The sequence below is a fragment of the Erpetoichthys calabaricus genome, chromosome 7 (genome assembly GCF_900747795.2).
Source record: "Erpetoichthys calabaricus chromosome 7, fErpCal1.3, whole genome shotgun sequence".
NCBI classification, from domain to species: domain Eukaryota; kingdom Metazoa; phylum Chordata; class Cladistia; order Polypteriformes; family Polypteridae; genus Erpetoichthys; species Erpetoichthys calabaricus.
This window is the reverse complement of record NC_041400.2, coordinates 71,168,838-71,188,092: the sequence shown is the minus strand read 5'-3', so window position 1 is coordinate 71,188,092 and position 19,255 is coordinate 71,168,838. Positions and strand designations below refer to the sequence as shown.

Below are 19,255 nucleotides of genomic sequence, written 5' to 3'. Positions count from 1 at the left end.
AGAGTTGAGAGTTCAGAATGGTGATGGTGTTATGAAAAAAACTGTTTCTCAGACTTCTGGTATGGGACTAAAGGCTCCTGTGGCACTTCTAATGGAAGGAGGGTCAACAGTGTATGATTGGGGTGGGGTGTGAGGCATCCTTGATGATGCTGCAAGCCTGTTGCAGACACCATGTATGCTGCAGGTCAGTGATAGTCAGCAGCAGGATGATGATGATGATATGCTGGGCATTTTTTACTACCCGTTGCAGGGTCTTCCTGTCAGCTACGGAGCAGTTGACATACCACACTATAACGCAGTTAGTCAATATGCCCTCAACAGTGCAGCGGTAAAAGTTCAACAGAATCTGAGGAGAAAGGCTGGATTTCTTTAGCTTCCACAGAAAGTAAAAAGTTGCTGTTGCAGTAAAGTCCAGATTGCATAGCAATAATAATCTACATTAAGTAGTACATATTATATATAGACAGATACACGCAGATTAACATATTTCAGTTTATTTTATTAATGCATACATCTCTTATGCTATATTATATTTAGATATATATTTATATATTGTGTGTATGTGTGTGTGTGTGTGTATGCGGATTCATTTGTTAATCCCTTAAAAAGGTGCTTACAGTATTTCCTGTAATCTTAAGTAATCATCATGCTATTGGTCTTAAAAAACTACATTGGTCAGACCCTAGTCTGAACCCATGTTGATTTTCCTCTAACAATCTAACACTGTTCTTCCCACGTTCTGCCCAGTCTTTTCCTTAACTGTTCCTTCCAATAATTTGTTTATGATGCAGGTTAAGGTTACTGGCCTATAGTTACTTTGAATCTACTTGATCATCCTTTTTATAAAATGTGATAATATTTGCTATTTTCCTATAGTCCTTAGGAATTACCCCATTACACAATGACTTTCTAAAAATATGCTTTAAGGGTTTATGTATTCATTCACCAACCTCTTTAAGCACCCAAGGAAAACAGTTATCTGATCCTGGTGATTTGTTAGATTTCAGCCTTAAAGGCACTTCTCTTTTTACAATTTCCAAATCACTATGGTGCTCTTTCTTGGCATGAAACCATACTGCTGCTCACTAATCATAACCTCCCTTCTTACCTGATCTTCCACTACTCTTTCTCAAAACTTCATGCTGTGGCTCATCAATTTTATCCCCATGTAGTTACTACAGTCCTGCACATCCATGTACTAAACATAATTGTAATTTTATCATATAGACTTGCTTACCAAGATCTCAACCATTACACACAACTCACATTACTACTTGATTTAAAAAAAGGGATTATGGCTCTAATTGGGCCAACTTGAAACATTAGTCAGACACATCTGAGCATGACATATTAGATGAATATTAAATGAATGAAAGTTTTTTCTGTTTACAAAAGACAATTCATTCTGTGATGGTGCCGTTATCACCATGTGTGCAGTAACTAGCACCAATTACATTAGGAAAATTAGCAATCGCTGCAAAATGCCCTTTGATCTTGGCTTGCTTACCCAGACTGTAAGGAAACTTGATGAATTGAAGCAGCAGCATTATTCTACCATTCCATACAGATGGCATGAAAAAGATTAGGGATAACTGCAAGATTCCTGACCAGCCAGCCTGTTCACAATGAAAAGTGCCTGTTGCCAAATAACCTAATGTTGTTAAAATAGGGATCATGTGATTTCTTTGCAATGGTCTCTGTAACGTACTGTAGGCTTCATTTCAGCATATAACCCCAACAAGAAGGCTCTAGGAAGTCTAAACCATCTTATAAGCCAGGGCCATGAAAAAATTCTGTGCAAATTCTAATTCCATTACATTCTAAAGAAACTAATTGATCAGTTTTGATTTTTTCCATAATGCCCCTTAAAACGTGTAGATCACTTTTTCAAAATAAAACAAATATTAAGGGGTTCCATACTCTTGGCAGTTTATTCAAATGTAATTTGCAAATATATCACATGCTCAGTTGTATTACACATTGTAATAAATTAAAGTGTCTAGAAGATGGAGGGTGTTCTTCAGCCAGCCTATATCTATTCTATACAGTATACTAAAATACTACATTAACATCCGTTTTTTTTTTTGCAGTGATACAACGCCAAGGTTTATTCAAATGGGATGTGCAAATATGCTCTGTCATCACATACATGTTAGATATTCCACTTACTCTTACTTAGACCCATTTCTTATAACTCCAATAGTGTCATAGCAAAATCTAACCAACAGTGTCTCAGTTACCAACTAACTGACAAAAAAGTGATGGTTCATTCTTATAAACCTCTGGTTAATTTAACTAATACTAAACTGTCAGTTATTTCAATTTTGTGATTTTTCTTTAGGACCATGTTGTCACTGCTTCTTAATAGTGGTTATTACAGCTTTATTTTCATCTTGATGCAACTTTAATTCAGTTCATTTCTAGCTTATATTATAACCGCTAACAAAGTCCATTTATGGTGAATGACAGCTTTTGGTATTGAAACTCTGTGAAACTTTTGAATATTACCTTATCAGCAATGGCAGATTCTGGTTGACATTTCCTCCCTTTAACTTTGCATAATCTATTTTGCAATGAAGCAATTTTGCATTTTTTGAGAAACTTAACATCTTAAAAGAATTGTCTGTATAGAAGTATATATCAAGTATTAACATGTTTAATAGGCTGATTAATTAACAAACTTGGGGTTCTGTCAAAAGGTCAAAAGACCAAGAATAAATGAAAACAATTTCACAAATACATTAAATGAAAAATACATTATTTAAATAAGCTTCTGTGGTAACTTTAAAGAATTACAATGCACCATATAATAAGAGAGGAAGAGATAGAGAATAGGGACAGAGCAGGTACACAAATGCAAGTGACAAAGTACAGAGATATGTACGACAGACAGTGAAAGGCAAAGAAAGTGCAAAATAAAGAGAGATATGATGTGAGCAGGTTCAATTCAAATTTGCATTTTTTTTCGTCAGTCAAAACAAAACTCCCCATCAAAACACAGACATTTTAAGATGAAACAATCTGCAAAAGGTAACTTTAAAATACAACTAAAACTATTCATTAAGAATGAAGATTAACAAATTTCAATCAACAATATTTGCAATTATTCATCACAGAAAATTGGTCATCACAATAATCAATCAGGGCACCCAATACATGAAAACACATTTATTAAAAAGGTGTCATATAGTTTAACAGGTGCCTATAATCACTGCTGTGATCACCAACACCATACATTTACCTGGGTGAGTTTACTCTGTCTGAATGGTGTGTGAGTATGCTCCTGATCAAGGGCCCGGATGCACTCTTTCAACTAAATAAAAAACAAGACAGCTCTGTTATTAAACACAAAGTTGCAATAATCCAAAATGACTACGTGTCAGCAACATTTTTAGCTTATAAAAATTTTATTATAAACACTCAACTTGAATGTATCTTTAATTTGCAAATTTCAATGTGGATGCTCATTATAAAACAACACCACAATGAATCTAATTTTTAAAAAATTGCACAAGATACATTATTTTTTTAAGACGGGATGCAGATATAAAAATCAATACTGTAACAAACTGAAAATGCAAGGTTGCACACATCACACACCAAAGCATTTGCAATTTATTTTTGTTCAGTTTTTCTATTCACATACAGTGGTCCTCCATAATATTTGTGACAGTCTCATTTTTTCTTGATTTACCCTTCTGCTTCACAGTTTAAAATTACAAAACAAACAAACAATTTAGACATAATTAAAAAGCACATTGCAGACCTTTAATTTAAAGGGTATTTGCAAACATTTTGGTCACACCATGTGGAAATTACAACACTTTTTATACATGGTACCCTATTTCAGGGCACCATAATTTTTCAGATACAGCAATGTTAGGAATATTAAAGCAGTCATATTTAGTACTTTGTTGCAAATCCTTTGCATGCAATGACTGTTTGAAGTCTGCAATTCAAAGACGTGACCAGGTGCTGAGTATCTTCTCTGATGATGCTCTGCCAAGCCTCTAATGCAGCCATCTTCAGCTCCTGCTTGTTATTTCTTCAGCATACAAAAGGCATGCTCAATTGGATTTAAACTGGGTGACTGGCTAGGCCTTTTAAGAATTTTCCAATGAGTTTGGAGGCATTTACTGGAACTTTAGCATATAAAATGTTTCTATACATCTCACAATTCTTTGTGCCATTGCTGTCAGCTGTTACATCATCAATAAACATAAGTGTGCCAGTACCTGTGGAAGCCATAATACCCCAACCACTAGGTTTAACATAATAGGTGGTATGCTTTGGATCTTGGGTAGTTCCTTGTTATCTTCACACTTTCCTCTTGCCATCACTATGATACAGTTTAATCTCTGTCTTGTCTGTCCACAAGACTGTTTCCCAGAATTATACAGGCTCTTTTAAGTACTTTTTCACAAAATGTAATACGGCCATTCTGTTTTTGTGGCTAATTAGTGGTTTGCATTCTGCAGAATGGCCTCTGTATTTCTGTGCATGAAGTCTATTGCGAATAATAGTCTCTGACACATACACATCTGCCTCCTGAAGACTGCTTCCGATCTGTTGGACAAGCGATTTTTTCACCATAGTGAGGATTCTTCTGTCATCAGCAGTGGAGGTCTCCCTCAGCTTACCAGTCTCTTTGCAACTACTAAGCTCACCAGTGTCTTCTTCCCTCTTAATGATATTCCAGACAGTTGATTTACATAATACTAACGTTTTACAGATGTCTCTAATGGTTTTATTCTTGTTTTTCAGCCTTACAATGGCTACTTTAACTTTCATTGGCAAGTTCTTGTCCTCATGTTGAACAATGTAGGTCTGTAGGCAGAACTAAGCCTAGGTACTGTATGTTATGTGTGCACTAATCAAGCAATGAAGCACACCTGTGTTATCTCAAACACCTGCGATGTCAATTGTACAGAAAATTATGGTACCCTGATTGAAGTGTATGCAAATAAAATCAAGGCAAAAATGGGTCTTTGTCCAAAACATCAGGAAGGGCACTGTATGATTTTTATCTGTGCAGTAATGCTATAAAAGGTTAAATATTTCTAATATATATGCATTATCAAACATCTGAAACTGGCAAGTGCCTTATGGAAACATATTGGAATGACCTTACTGTGGAGAAGAGGGTTGCCTTTCAGCTCCACTAAGGTTTCTGTTCGTGTTTTGAAACAAGAGGAAGTTCTGTCATTCCTTCCAGTCTCCAGACAACAAATCTCCCCAGAATAGGTTGTAAGTCATCATTCAACCAGAACACACTGAGGGGAGAGCACAACTGTGATGACTTGACACAACACAGTATTTTATGTGGAAGGAACTCACCACTTTTTCACTTAATGATATGGTTTAGCTTAAGTATGCTGATTAAACATACCAGCTATAACCAAAATACTTTTCTCAGTTCTCTTTGTTTATATACTGCCCAAACAGTAGTTATATTAACAAGGGGTAATGAAATCAATTCAGGAATTATTAGTGACATTGATAAAAATGAATAAATATCAAATATGCCTGGTTATTGTGAATAAGGCCAACTCTACGTCCTCCTAACACTTTCACCTAGCACTTACCACTCAGGGTATTGATGCTACTGTTGAAAACCAAGAAAACATGTTTGTAGTTGGTAAAAAAAAGCATCAAAACTAGAACTGAGGGGTCGAAAAAAGTTGCTTCACATAACTTGGAAGAATCAGTATTTGAAGAAAGACAAATTAGCCCTTGCAGCCACCCTCTTTGGTGTCAACAGTTCAGGCCAGTAATGGTAGTGTGATGGCAAGGGGAATGCTTTCCTGAAGCACATTAGGTTACCTAACAGCCAGTGTAAAACAGCAAGGAATAGATCAACATCAAGTTCAGCCTTTCATGGCTGCAGTTTAGTAATAAGAACACTTCAAGTATGATTATTCACTATGTCATAAGGCATGTATTATCACTGAATGGTTCCAGGATTGTGACAGTGAGTCTTCATATATTCAACAGTCTGCACAATGTCTGGGTCTCAGCCCTATCAACCATCTTTGGGAACAGCTAGAAACAAACTGTTTGCAAAAAGACTGTGCAGCTGTTGAGTTTCCAGTAATGATATAATGCAAATATTTCTCCTTAGTATAACATTTTGAATAATGTCTTCAGCATCTTATTTTAGGTTTAAAAAACAAAACAATTATAGTAACATACAGCAAGAAGACTTTGATTAATTTCAGCTCCTTCCATCTTGGTCACTTTATCAGGGTCTCTGGTATCTGCTGCACGTTCACTGCCCGCCAAGTCAATGAAAGAAATCCTACAGATGAAATATAATTCAGAGAAGATCCACATTAAATGCAGCAAAGCTTAATTCTCTTGCCTAATTCCCGTCTTTCTCTTGTCAATTAAATTACAAAAACCTTATCACTGTCATAAAAAAATATTGCCAACCAATAGCATACAATAAAGACCATACCAATTAAAAAGTATACAGTGCCTTCAGAAAGTTTTCAAGCCCATTCCTTTTTTTTTTTTTACCATATTTTGTAATATTGCAGCCTTAAGCCAAAATCATAACTGTATTTGGGGATTTTCTGCCAGTCTTCTTTAGATCCTCTGAAGCTCTGTCAAGCTGGATGAAAACTGTCAATGGAGACTTATGTTTAGGTCTCTCCAAAGGTGTTCAACTGGATTCAAGTCTGGACTTTGGCTGGGCCAGTCAGGAACATTGGCAGAGTTGACCCTAAGCCGCTCCTGTGTTGTCTTTCCTTTGTGCTTAGGGTTTTTGTCCTGTTGGAACTTGAACCTTTGGCCCAGTCTGAGGTGGCATGCTCTGAAGCATGTTTCCATTAAGGACATCTCTGTACTCTGCTTTGTTCAGCTTTCCCTCAATACTGACTAGTCTCCCAGTCCCTACCAATGAAATACAACCCCACAGCATAATGCTGCACTCAACATGCTTAATTGGTGGAATGGTATTACACAGTTGATGAGCTAAGCCGGGTTCCCTCCAGACAGGATGCTTAGAATCTAGGCCACAAAGTTAAATCTTGGTTTTACCAGAACACAGAAACTTGTTTTTTCATAGTTCAAGAGTCCTTTAGTGCCTTTTTACACACTCCAAGAAGGCATTCATGTGTCATCTAGCCACTCTGCCACAAAGTCCAAATTATTGGAGTGTTGTAGTGGTGTTATCCTTTAAGAAGTCTCTCATAGCTCAACCAGAGTGATCGTTGGGTTCTTGGTCATCTCTCCTACCAAGGCCCTCTTCCCCAATTGCTCCGTTTAGCCAGGCAGCTAGGTGTAGGAAGAGTCATATTTGTTCAAAACTTCATTCCTTTAAGAATTATGGAGGTCACTAAACCCTTGGGATCATTGAACGCTGCAAAAAAATTTTCTGCAGCCCTCCCAGGATCTGTGTCTCAACACAACCCTGTCTCTAAGCTGTTTGGGCACATACCTCTACCTCATGGTTTTATTTTTGCTCTGAAACACATCATCAACTGTAGGATCTTAGACAGGTATGTGCCTTTCTTAATAGTGTCCAATTAACTGAATTTACCACAGGTGGATTTCAAACAAGGTGAAGAAGCATCTTAATAATATTCAATAGAAACAGATACACCTCAGTCAGATCTCATGCTTAGTCATGTTTTGCCATATATGTGAAACTTTAAAAGCTACGTGAAGCCCCTATAACCCATCTTAGTCCATCAAATTCAAATTGATGCCCACTCACATCTATATAGCAGCACTGTAAAATTTAAGACATTTCTTATAATTATGATTTAAAAAAAAAAAAAATTATGCAAATTTTTATTCTGTGAAAAAAATTCTCTACAATAATCATTACAATTACCTTCCAAATACTCTTCGTGCAAGATCCTTTATCTGGATCTGAATAATGCCATGGGAGCGCGAGGAGTCTGTGTTCACTCCACTAGCACCTCTGCTGCGTTCTTGGTTTCCCCACGAAATTGCCTAAAATGAAACATTTTCTCTGTCAGCATGAGCTTAAGAATTTGTAAGCCAGGCAACATTTGCTGGAGCAGAACTATTGCTTTTAATTAACTCAGTATAAAAAGAAAATTAATTTAATGGGGTTGAAAGTTAATTCTTGGTCAAGAGAAGCTGGAGTTCATCCTGGTAACGATTTGTTTAAAACAAGAACTCAATATAGATAGATTGCCTGCCTAGTACAGTGCACAGGCATGTTCAGTTGCAGTTGCCCTAAAGAAATAAAAACACCTGATCTGACAGCAAGTATGAAGCCTGCAAGAAAAAAGAAAGCTCTGAAAAAAAACCATATGACCTATATAAAAATATGCAGACTCATTATAGCAGTTATCCAAGCCTGAAATTATTTCTTTGGAATCAGCAATGTTGCATCCAGTATCATCTACTAAACAATAACATACATACAATACACTGTATATGGTATGTTTAACCCAACAAAAAAAGAACAGTAGTATACAGTTGTTCATCAATAGCTGACAACATAATAAAAACTATTAAGACTTATGACCACAAAGGCTAAAAAGCAAATGAATCAACCAGACAAGACATTTATTAAGTAGAGTTCAAAACCTTTTTATATATATACTAGGGGGCTCCGCCCCCTGCTCGCTTCGCTCGCCAACCCCTGGCGTTGGGGCATGACAAAGAGTGAGATGTATGAATTAGATATAAAATAGTGTGCAGGTGTGGATGATGCATATAGAAAGCAAAAAATACAGTGTTTGGCACAGAGTAATGGTTTATTTGAATATTTCTTTGTACACAACATTAGTAGTAAAGATGGTGTCCTGTCCTTGAATGAGTCTTCCTTGGCATGGAGCATTTATAACTTTAACGACAGATGAACGTCGAACACGTGAGAAGGCAACATAAAGTTGTCCATGTCCAAAAACGGGCTCAGAGAGGTAGATGCCAACCTTGTCCATGGTTTGTCCTTGTGATTTGTTGATGGTCATGGCAAATGCAGGTTTAATGGGGAACTGTCGGCGTTTCAATGTAAAAGGTAATTATAGGTCAGAACTCGTAAGGTCAATTCTAGGAATAAGAACAGTATTGTTAGCATGTGATCCTGTAAGAACTGTTGCTTGAATAACATTGTGTGTCATGGTGTTGACGACTAAACGTGTGCCATTGCATAAACCCTGTTTAGTGTTAAGGTTTCTTAATAGCATGATTATTGTTCCGTTTTTAAGGCTAAGATTGTGTTGTGGTAATCCGGCTGGGTTAATAGTGTTCAAATATTCTAAGGGGAAATTCAGATGTTCATTGTCGTCATCAGAGTCATTGTTATATTCGGGATCTGGAAATCGCATGCTTTGTACCAAGTGTATCTTTAGAAAGCAAAGCCAATTGTTCGTGTAACATTTTTTGTTCCGCAGTGTTAGAAGCGCGCCGAGGTGAATTTTTTTGTTTGATGCGGGTACGTGTTTGTGGTCCCGTTACTCGAGCCGTCTAGTTTTGTATCCGTGATCGTGAATTGATGACTTGTTTGATCTTTATCATTAGGAATATGGATAAGTAATAAGTAGGATCGAACTCACTGTTACTATGTGGACTTTTCGTTTCTTCGTATTATCACCAATCAGGTCTCGCGCCTGTATAGGTATTGTAGTTCGGTCTCGTGTTGTTTATATGACGTCGTCGCGTATTTTAAGGTGGACTGAATAATAGTTGAGCGCATGGCATGTGGAGCAATAGGTAAGCACTGTCTAAAATCTACTCCTAATAAAAGTACCTTTACTCCAAAGGGATTATTATTATTCATCAACGCAATGCCAATTGTCCGCGTATTTTAAGGTGGACTGAACAATAGCTGAGCGCATTGTAAGTGGAGTAATAGTTAAGGACTGTCTAAAATCTCCTCCTAATGAAAGTACCTTTCTCGCAAAGGGAATATTATTATTCATCAACGTTTGTAGAAGTTTATCAATGGTGTTGAGTAAGTGACTGGATGCCATTGTACATTCATCTATAATTAATAGTGTGGCAAGACGGATGTCACGTGCATTGTTACTGTGCATTGTCATAGTGGATACCGATGTTTCTGTGATTGTGACCGGTATTTGGAATAAGGAGTGACATGTGTTTTTGGAGCCGAGACATTTTTTCTTCCGCGGTTTCAGAAGCGCTTTGTAGGTGCCGACATGATTTGTGCATATTTGCGTTCTTGATTTGTTTCAGGGTGCATTGTTCCAATGCGATGTAATATTTGTCCACATACGCGAAAGCAGTATGGGTCATTGCCTTTTGGTGACCTGATATTTACTCCGGTAGATGCAAAATCAAATGAACTATTGTAGGATGTAATGCAGATGCGCCGCCGTGTATTTTGTTGTTTCATGCGGGTTCGTGTGTTTGGTCCCGTTATCCGAGCCGAATCGTTTTGTACCCGTGAGCGTGTATTCATGACTTGTTTGTTCCTCAGCATGCGAAATATGGATAAGTAATAAGGAGGATCGCACTCACTGTTAATATGGAGCCTTTTCTGCAGTTGAACGGTTAATAGTGCTTTATTGTAAGGAGATCCACCTATGCTGCCTAGTGTGAAGGTGTTGAGATGACGTATGTTTAATATGGACGGTTCCTTTAGAAATGGGGCTTTGGGTGTCACTTCTTATTGATGTTAGTGTGTTTGTGGGTCTGATTCGTCGTTGTTGTGAACGTTTCGTGTGCCATGCCTCGTCTCTAATGGGCCTGGTGTGGCGGTCACGGCTTCTTTTTTTTGGTGCGTTAGGAGCTTGTTAAATCCTCCTGTTTGTGTGGGTCCCATTTCGTGTGCAATGGGATTCGTACGGCGCTGTGTGCTTTTTCGGCGTCTGAGTGGGAGGTGGGTAGGATTGGTGGGGCGCGAGCGTCTTCTTTCTTTTTGTGTGCCAGGGGCTTGTTGAATCCTCCTCTTTGTGTGTGTCCCGTCTGTTGCTTGTAGGGTGGGTGGGGTGGTTTTGGGTTCTTTTTTTTTGTGTGCCAGGGGCTTGTTGAATCGTCCTCTTTGTGTCTTTCCCGTCCGGTGCCTGTAGGTGGGGGGGGGGCTTGCAGGTGGGTGCGAGCGGCTTCTTTTTTTTTGTGTGCTAGTTTCGTGTGCAATGGGTTTCGTGTGGCGCTGTGCGTCGCCTGCGTTTGACTCCTTTTTTCTGTGCCGACTCCTTTTTTCTGTGGTCACGGGGCCTCATTTCTTTGACTCCTTTTTTCTGTGCTCACTCCTTTTTTCTGTGGTCTCGGCCGCCTCTCGTGGCGCCTCATTTCTTGGGGCGCCTGCGCAGTACGTCTTTTTGCGGCTACGGCCCATGGCCGGATGTCCCTGCGTCCATCCGGTTTAGCATTCTCGGTTAGTAATATGGAGATTATATATATATATATATATATATATATATATATATATATATATTATATACAGAAACATTAAATGTGGAATCTTCTGAAATTACTAAATACTATAAAAAGTACAAAAGCACAAAGATAGCTAATGATAACTTATTATGTAAAATAGTGACCTGTTATGTTAACAGCAATTACATACTTTGACTTTTGATACTATACATTACGGCATGCTGGGCACTGAGTACGATAGATAAAGGTTAAGAAGTAGACCATGGCATTACTGTTTAAAATCAAGAAACCGTGATGTACATGTGATTTCTCAGTTTTTTTATTTTTAATAAATTTGCAAAAACCTCAAATAAACTTTTTTCACGTTGTCATTATGGGGTGTTGTGTGTAGAATTCTGAGGAAAAAAATTAATTTAATCCATTTTGGAATAAGGCTGTAACATAACAAAATGTGGAAAAAGTGATGCGCTGTGAATACTTTCCAGATGCACTGTAACTTGTGAAAAAATAAATAAATTAATGGTTGGTATTTTCAGAACTGTAAAATACATTACTGAAGACAGTGTTAAAATATGTGCATGGTCAACCGCCCAAATCTAAATTACTTGTAATTTCTTAAAGAAGGATTTGCAGAAAGCAACAATGAAAAAAAAAAGTTATAATATGCAGTCCTACTGAATTTAATTCACATTTGAATAGCAAAGTATTTAAATGTTATAGTAAATAGAAAAATCTACACAAACCCTAATAAATTTAACATACAGAGAATATAGAAACTTGTATATTCCATTAACAACTACACCTTATTACTATGACACACCAAACAATGGTGCAACAAAAAGTTATAGAACTCATGTAATTAGCCGAGTTGATTCAATCAGTAGTTTACGTTAGATTAGATCATACTTTTATTTGTCCACAAGGGTAAATTAAAATTTTGCAGAGGTTTAAAAATATATATAATGAAAAAAATATTCTAATAAAAATAAACAACAAACCCCCCAACCCCTAAAAAACACACATAAGAATGTCTGGTTTGGATAACAGAGAGCTGCTGCTGTTAGTAACAGGGTTGTTGGTGGCAATAAGATAAGGGCAGAACTGTTCAGATTGTGGGTTTATATTTAAAGTCATTAATATTTGATTAGAGAAGGTTCAGGATTGAAATTTCCATGAGTGCAACATGCTAATAGAAGTATGTTTTACTGTTTGAAGTGACAAGAATTTTAAATTATTCACAATTAAGAAATTGATACAGTGTGAATTATTTCTGTTGCCAAGTCAGCTAGGATGATGTAACTTATTTCCTCGGGCAGTAACATGAATGAATACAGTCCACATTTCAATGCTGAAATTACACATTTACTTTTAATTGTACCGTCATCACTTTTTCAGAATTGCATATTCACCCAAATCTCTAGTTCCCCCATCTGCTTTTGCCACTCAGTCTAATGAAACCTGCCCAGAAATAAAATAGCGTTGAAAATTAGAGGTATAAGCAAGCTATCTGCAGTACACAAAATGTCATACTACCTGAACTCACCATGAGATGTAACAATATATATCTTCCATAACAAAAAAAATTAAATTCAACCTCCGATCTAGCAAGAATGAAAATCATGATAGACTATAGTTTATAAAGACCTTAGTTGACTATTTTCAAAGATAGGTTTAAGTCTGACTAAAAATGCCCCCTCTCATTGTCATTCAAAATTTCAAAAACTTTCCTTTGAACTGGTGTAATTCAGAGTTGAAGGACATTAAATTTTAGCCCCCAATAGCAGCTTTGTCAAAGCTAAGGGCAATCTGATGTAGGGATCTTAAAATGGAGGTGGCCCTTAAAGATTTATGCCTGGGGTGCCAAACTTGTAAATCTGCTACTGCCAACAGGTACTGCACAGGTATGGAGTTTACTTCATGGATTTGAAACACTGATACAGAATGAACAGGTCTACGTCATCTTCACATTAAATGAACTCTGCCTTCCACTTCTTACCAATCACACAGACAGTAAGATAAGCTTTGTGTGATGTTTAAACTTTTAAAAATCTGTAACCCTCACCCTTTCTCACTATTTCTGTATTCAAACATAATCCAATGATTACTACATTTATATGAAATAGAAGTAAACCCAGAGTAAAGCATAGTTTACTTGCTCTGCCAAAAATTATGTTTGCCTTCTTCCTCTGGTTTGTTTACAAATGTAACCAATTGCATCTCAAATGGTGCAAGTCGCTTTGGATAAAGGCATCAGCCAAATGAATGTAAATATAAGATGTCTAGGGTATGTATATTGAAATGGCTTAAGTAGAAACCATTTGTAATGCGTTATATTTTTAGATAGCATGGGACTGTACATCTTTTTTTTACTCTCATGAACATTTTTCCCTATTCCTTTTTATTTACAGCTTTAGTTGGCTATGAAAATCCACACCATCTGTCTGTGGTTACATTTTATTTATTTATTTATTTATTTACTTATTTTAAACACACTTGCACTGTTTTAACACTAAATTATCATCACAAAAAAAAAAATCTCTTTAACCATTTATTATATAAAGTAGCCTTAAAATCCTTCCTTTTCTTCCAAACATTGCAATTGCTACACAAATCCAAATCATCAATATTGATGCCGTTGTTTTGTGCAAAAAAACTATACATCTTAAATTCCACAAATGAAAATGAGGTTTTACATCAGATTCACTCTGTGTTGTATGTATCCATGGAATTCTAGATAGTTTCTTTCACATATTCTGGCATGATTGAGTCATCGATTCCTGTCCTTATTTTTTTATTTTTTTTTTGTTTATAAAACCATATATTATGTGCTACTTTGTTTCTTTTCCTTGCCTATTTCTTCATTTCAACAAAGTGTTTAAAATTGAAGTTTTTAGTCTCTGGGTGATCATGCAAAACTAATGAGAATACTGGAAAACATCATTCCATACAGATACCACACACGACTTCACTGTCTCAGACAGGCAACTTTAGCTTTAATTAGCTATAATTTCACCCTATATGGAGCATTTACCTCTTATCTACATACTTTATATATTCTTTGTACACTACAAAAATTCCAGCTCTAAATTAAGGCTCATAAACTGCTGCTGATAGTAATGTTTTCACACTTCAGGATAATTAATCTTTTTGTAATTTAACACAAGGCTACATACAGTAAAATATTTACACATTATTCTAGTCTTCATGTTCTTACAATTACATATTGACTGCAAGAGAGGCCTTCTTCATTCAAGTAAAATAATACTGAAGTGTTGGAACAGTTCTAATCTCTCACAAATGTGGACATCTAGTATATTTGCTAAATTAAAATATCAAGCAATCCACTTTTAAAGAAAATTACCAAGTTATTATAGTTATTATATGCCCTACTCCTTTCTCATCTGCTAAATATATTTTACACAAATACTACTAGTGCTATCCGATACATTTTCCCATTAGTTGTGGATAAAATGTATCCAATGCTCATAGATCACGATTTGAACATGCCCCATTAGAAGTTCACTATGTGGTTTTTAGTGTGGACAAGAACATTCAAATGCCTCAAGCTACCTTATAACATTAAGCAAGCGCTGTCTATGTGGAAATTTCCAATTAGCCGTCTTTTCATCACACATATGAAAAAACATTTCAAGATGAGTCTAAATTTTCATGGTTTCTCATTTTCTTCTACATGTTTATTACTCTCATTCTCTCCAACTCTTCAGCTTTTTGAAACAGCCTGGACTTTTACCTAAAATCACCTCACTGCTGGCTTTATTTAATTAAAATGTTTCTAAATTTAAACTTTAGCACTCTTAGCACTTTGTACTGTATTTAGACAAAAAGTTAAATTATTTAACTAACAGCCTTAAAAAAAGCCAAATCTCTTCTAGAAGGCAGAAAAGTCACTAGTAACCAAGACCAAATTTTAGGAGCAAAAGTTATAACAAAATAAAAATTGTACGTCAGATTCCAGAAACACTGCAGTAAATGCTCATCAATAAAAAAAGATAGCGAAAAGCAGTCCCGATTCTCTACATCAGTATAACAAACCAAGAGTTCTTTTCCAAGAACACAGTCTTCCTTTTTTCTTTTATTTTTTACAGTAATTATTTACAATAATAATTAAATTTGCTCATGCACATTGACAATAAAATGATAAAAATTAAATAATTTGTTTTGTTCTTTTGATATAATGATTTTTTCTCCTCCTAATGTCTTGTACTATTTTGTTTTATTCAAAACCATTATTACTTTTATTTATTTATTTTTATTGCAGCAAGATCTTCAGTACAGTTTAATCCAAGCAACATGTGGAAGTAAGGAAACCATTATCACCTCTAGAAGCATGTCAGCACTTGCAACCTTTTCCTCACGTAGTCCTACAATTTGAACAACATGATTTCCATCTTCTCTGGCAAACAATCTGCAAAGTAAGGGTTAGTGAAAATAATACATTTGAAAAATTAGTATACATATTTAATATTTGTTTTCACTAAATATATAAAATTATTCACCAGCAAAAGAATTATCAAATATTGTTCAGTAATCCAACTTTTACACTTTAACAGATAGGAGTCAAACAGTAAAAAAATACTTAATTGGAGGTAAAGAAAAAATAAACTATATTGCATTTTACACAAATAATGTTGTGTAATTTGGCTTATACTGCTTCTAATTTATAATATTAAAATGGAGTCCGCAGGCAGCATCAAGAACCCTACATACTAATAAAATCAATTCTCAAAATATAAGGAGGATTATGGGAAAAAAAAAAACACAGAAAAGAGACAAGAACAAAATAGAAAATCTTAAGTCTGTGTACTTAGGTCTTATCTCTCTATTATAATAAAAACGATCCTGGGACGAGACCAGACTTTTTACCCAGAGACAAGAAACGATTTTCTCAGAAAGACACTTTCACATCCCGCGACCCCTAGTTAAAATAAAAAATTCCCAGCAAAGGCAGCTATTACAAGTAAATGTTTTCAAACATCAAATGAAACCACCCCCCACTATCACTTTTTCAAGGCATTTAAACATTGCCTATATTGCTAGGGCATGGGAATATACCAGTCACTGCTTCCTCTGAAGCCACAGTGAATCACTACAGTACTGGAACTTAAGGAACTAGCACTACATGATACAATGTGGGTAATCTTGCAACCTTTGTATTTCGAGGAGAATTAATTGTGAATTACACATTTCACTCACTATTCCTTGTGAAGACCATTACTATAATCAGGAACTCACCAGTGTATTTCTGTCTTGTCTTCAGGATGAGACGGTAGTACTGAACACACGACTGATACAAAACATGCGTCACTAGTAAGAAATTAGTTCATACCATACCCATCACTCAGAGCTGCTGGATGTAAACTTGGGCTGCTAGATTCTGAAGGCAGAGTATAGCTATCTTTACCTCTAGTCATTAATCAGGCTTCACACTCTCAGGATAACTTCTTTTCACAGTTGACTCTCTCCGTTTTAGCCTTTTTTCGCTTGTTTGTGCCAAAATCAGAGGCATGGATATGTGCCTTTCACTATCCAGCAATACATGAACAGCTCATCATGTTGCAATATTCATACTAAATTTATAATATTGGTCTGACAATGTTTTTTAGAAGGAGAGATACATACCGTTTCTTTCTATTAAGGAGGTCATACAGCTGCCCACAGTAAATCTCAAAGAAGCTGATATAGACATGAAATTTCTGACATAGCTGAGATCTGTCTAACAGCTGGAAGATGTCCCTTGCAGCCAATGCATACAGCCCTGGTTTTTGCCGTGTCCCAATCATGGTGTGCGTTTTTCCAGCACCTGTCTGACCATATGCAAAACATGTAGCTTTCCCTCTGTAAGAGGAAAAAAAAAACTCAAAGTGAAGAATGTTTACTGAAATAACTCTTATACATCTTGCAAAAGTGGCCTAATACCATGAATCAAGAGAAGAATTTTGCTCTTATAACTGTTTGGCTGTAACTTTAAAACACTACTTCATACTTAACGTCTATTATTGCACATATGTAAAATGTGTTGTTTCTCAAGGTAAAATTATTTTAGATGGTGATATCATAAAATGAATCACTGAATCCTGATTGATAACAGTTAGGTTCTCAATAAAAAGGTAAAAAAGTTAAAGATGGTTTAAAAGCAACCATCAATTAAAAAAGATCATTACATTTATATGCAATGATATTCTTTACTTAAAAACAAGGGGACCGTTTAGAAAGGCAGCATGGTGGCACAGTGGTTTGCCCTGTGCATCAAAGACCCATGGTCTTGGTTTTGAATTCAAGTCTAGGCACTGCCAGGGTCAAATATTCTACATATCATTCCCATGTCTTCATGGGATTTCCTCCCATACTGGAAAGATGTACATGTTAAATGCCAAATCTAAATTAGCACGAATGAGTATTGTACTGGCCTGGGACCCTATTCCGGATTGCCTCTGCCTTAAGCACATTGAAGCAAAGACAGTCACTCTCCATAACCATGAAGTGGTCAAATCAGTAGAGGATGGATGGCTCTTCTTGCAAAAGCATTAAGAGGTAACAGGGTGCATACCCTTTAAAAACATGCTGGATCAGGGGAAAGGTTGTCTTCATATATACATCTTGATTAGTACAGGTTTCATCAAATACTTCATCAAAGTGAAATTCATGCTGAAAAAAAAATAAATAAATAAAGTACATTTAAAAAAAGACTGCATCATCTTGTAAACTCAAAGTTGTGACAGATCCTCCAATTTTCTATAGTTAACTTTGAAAACATCAGGCTTTTTATCTGTAAATCCTAATTGTAAGGCATGACATATACTACATTTGAAGCAGAGGAGGATAACCAAATTGTCCCACTGGTCCAAAAAGAGTAGGGTGTGTTATTTAATTTGTTATGCCCCTTTAATTGATCAATATTTGCTTTTAAAACATTTAAACATTTAAATTAGAAATGTAAAAAAAAGACCTGTAAGAGGTATTCTGTGAGATCAACTGCTTCCTTCATTTCATGGATCAAAACAGATTTTTTGTCTAGAGTGCTAATTATATCGGTCTCTCCCCGATGCACTTCTTGCACTCCCAAGGGCCTTTTCCTGATGCATACGCGAATCTTTTGGCATTCCATTTGATCTTCACATTGATTTTGATGTGACTTGACTTTCCTAAAATAAAATTTTCATAGAAATTAGTTCTCATCAATAACAAAAACAAAATGACAGCTCCATAAAATGATGGAAAAAGCAAAAAAGTTTTTGTATGAATAAAATTAATTTAACCGATTTAAAAATCACGTTTTTTCATTCTCAATAGACCAAAGCTAAATTAACAGAAATATGAAGAAACCAATTGGCTTCCAAACCTATACACACATTTTGTTGATCAAATAATAGCTTTTTTTAGTAATTTTGACTTAATTTAACATGTTAAAACATTATTCTCTTAATATTAGTAATATTTGAGCGACTCTTTATGATTTCATTTATTAATGTGTGTAACAATTCCACTGTATGTAGTAAAAGAGATACAACTTCAACTGTTTCTGAAAAGCCAAATACCTCTTATTAAAATTGGCTTACTGTGATAGTCATTCCTTTGCATGGATAGCCTGACAGACTATAAAACTATGTAAAGCTCAATGTCAGACAAACAAAAAATAGAATAAAGTATTATAGTAATTTACTAAGTGATTAGGTATATCAGAATAGAGAGAGATATAAAACAATGAGAATTGGATAAATAATTATTAGTGTAGTTTTAGTATTTACATATGTTGTACAATGTCCAATTTGAACCCCCACATTTCTCTTTCATTGCAGCTAAAACACCTGGAAAGTAATGCACTTTTGTAAAGATCAGGGGATGTCATTTGCTTCACTACAGATAGCTAAAATTAACCAAAATGAAGCTCATGAATATCTGAGCCTAAATG

At 35.7% G+C, this 19,255-nt stretch overlaps 2 protein-coding genes across 2 annotated transcripts in view; both read right to left on the bottom strand.

The window, feature by feature from the left end:
- Window positions 1-19,255, bottom strand: part of LOC127528849 (uncharacterized) — a 479,443-nt gene that overhangs the window by 171,753 nt on the left and 288,435 nt on the right. The gene's annotated exons all lie outside the window — the stretch shown is intronic.
- Window positions 1-19,255, bottom strand: part of LOC114644974 (kinesin-like protein KIF24) — a 109,276-nt gene that overhangs the window by 65,684 nt on the left and 24,337 nt on the right. The window contains exons 3-9 of the mRNA XM_028792943.2: window positions 18,293-18,488; window positions 17,894-17,991; window positions 16,966-17,181; window positions 15,664-15,751; window positions 7,841-7,962; window positions 6,193-6,298; window positions 3,242-3,313 (exon numbers count right to left, since the gene is read on the bottom strand). Of these exons, the coding sequence (XP_028648776.2) occupies window positions 3,242-3,313; window positions 6,193-6,298; window positions 7,841-7,962; window positions 15,664-15,751; window positions 16,966-17,181; window positions 17,894-17,991; window positions 18,293-18,488 (898 nt within the window). The remainder of the gene's footprint in view (window positions 1-3,241; window positions 3,314-6,192; window positions 6,299-7,840; window positions 7,963-15,663; window positions 15,752-16,965; window positions 17,182-17,893; window positions 17,992-18,292; window positions 18,489-19,255) is intronic.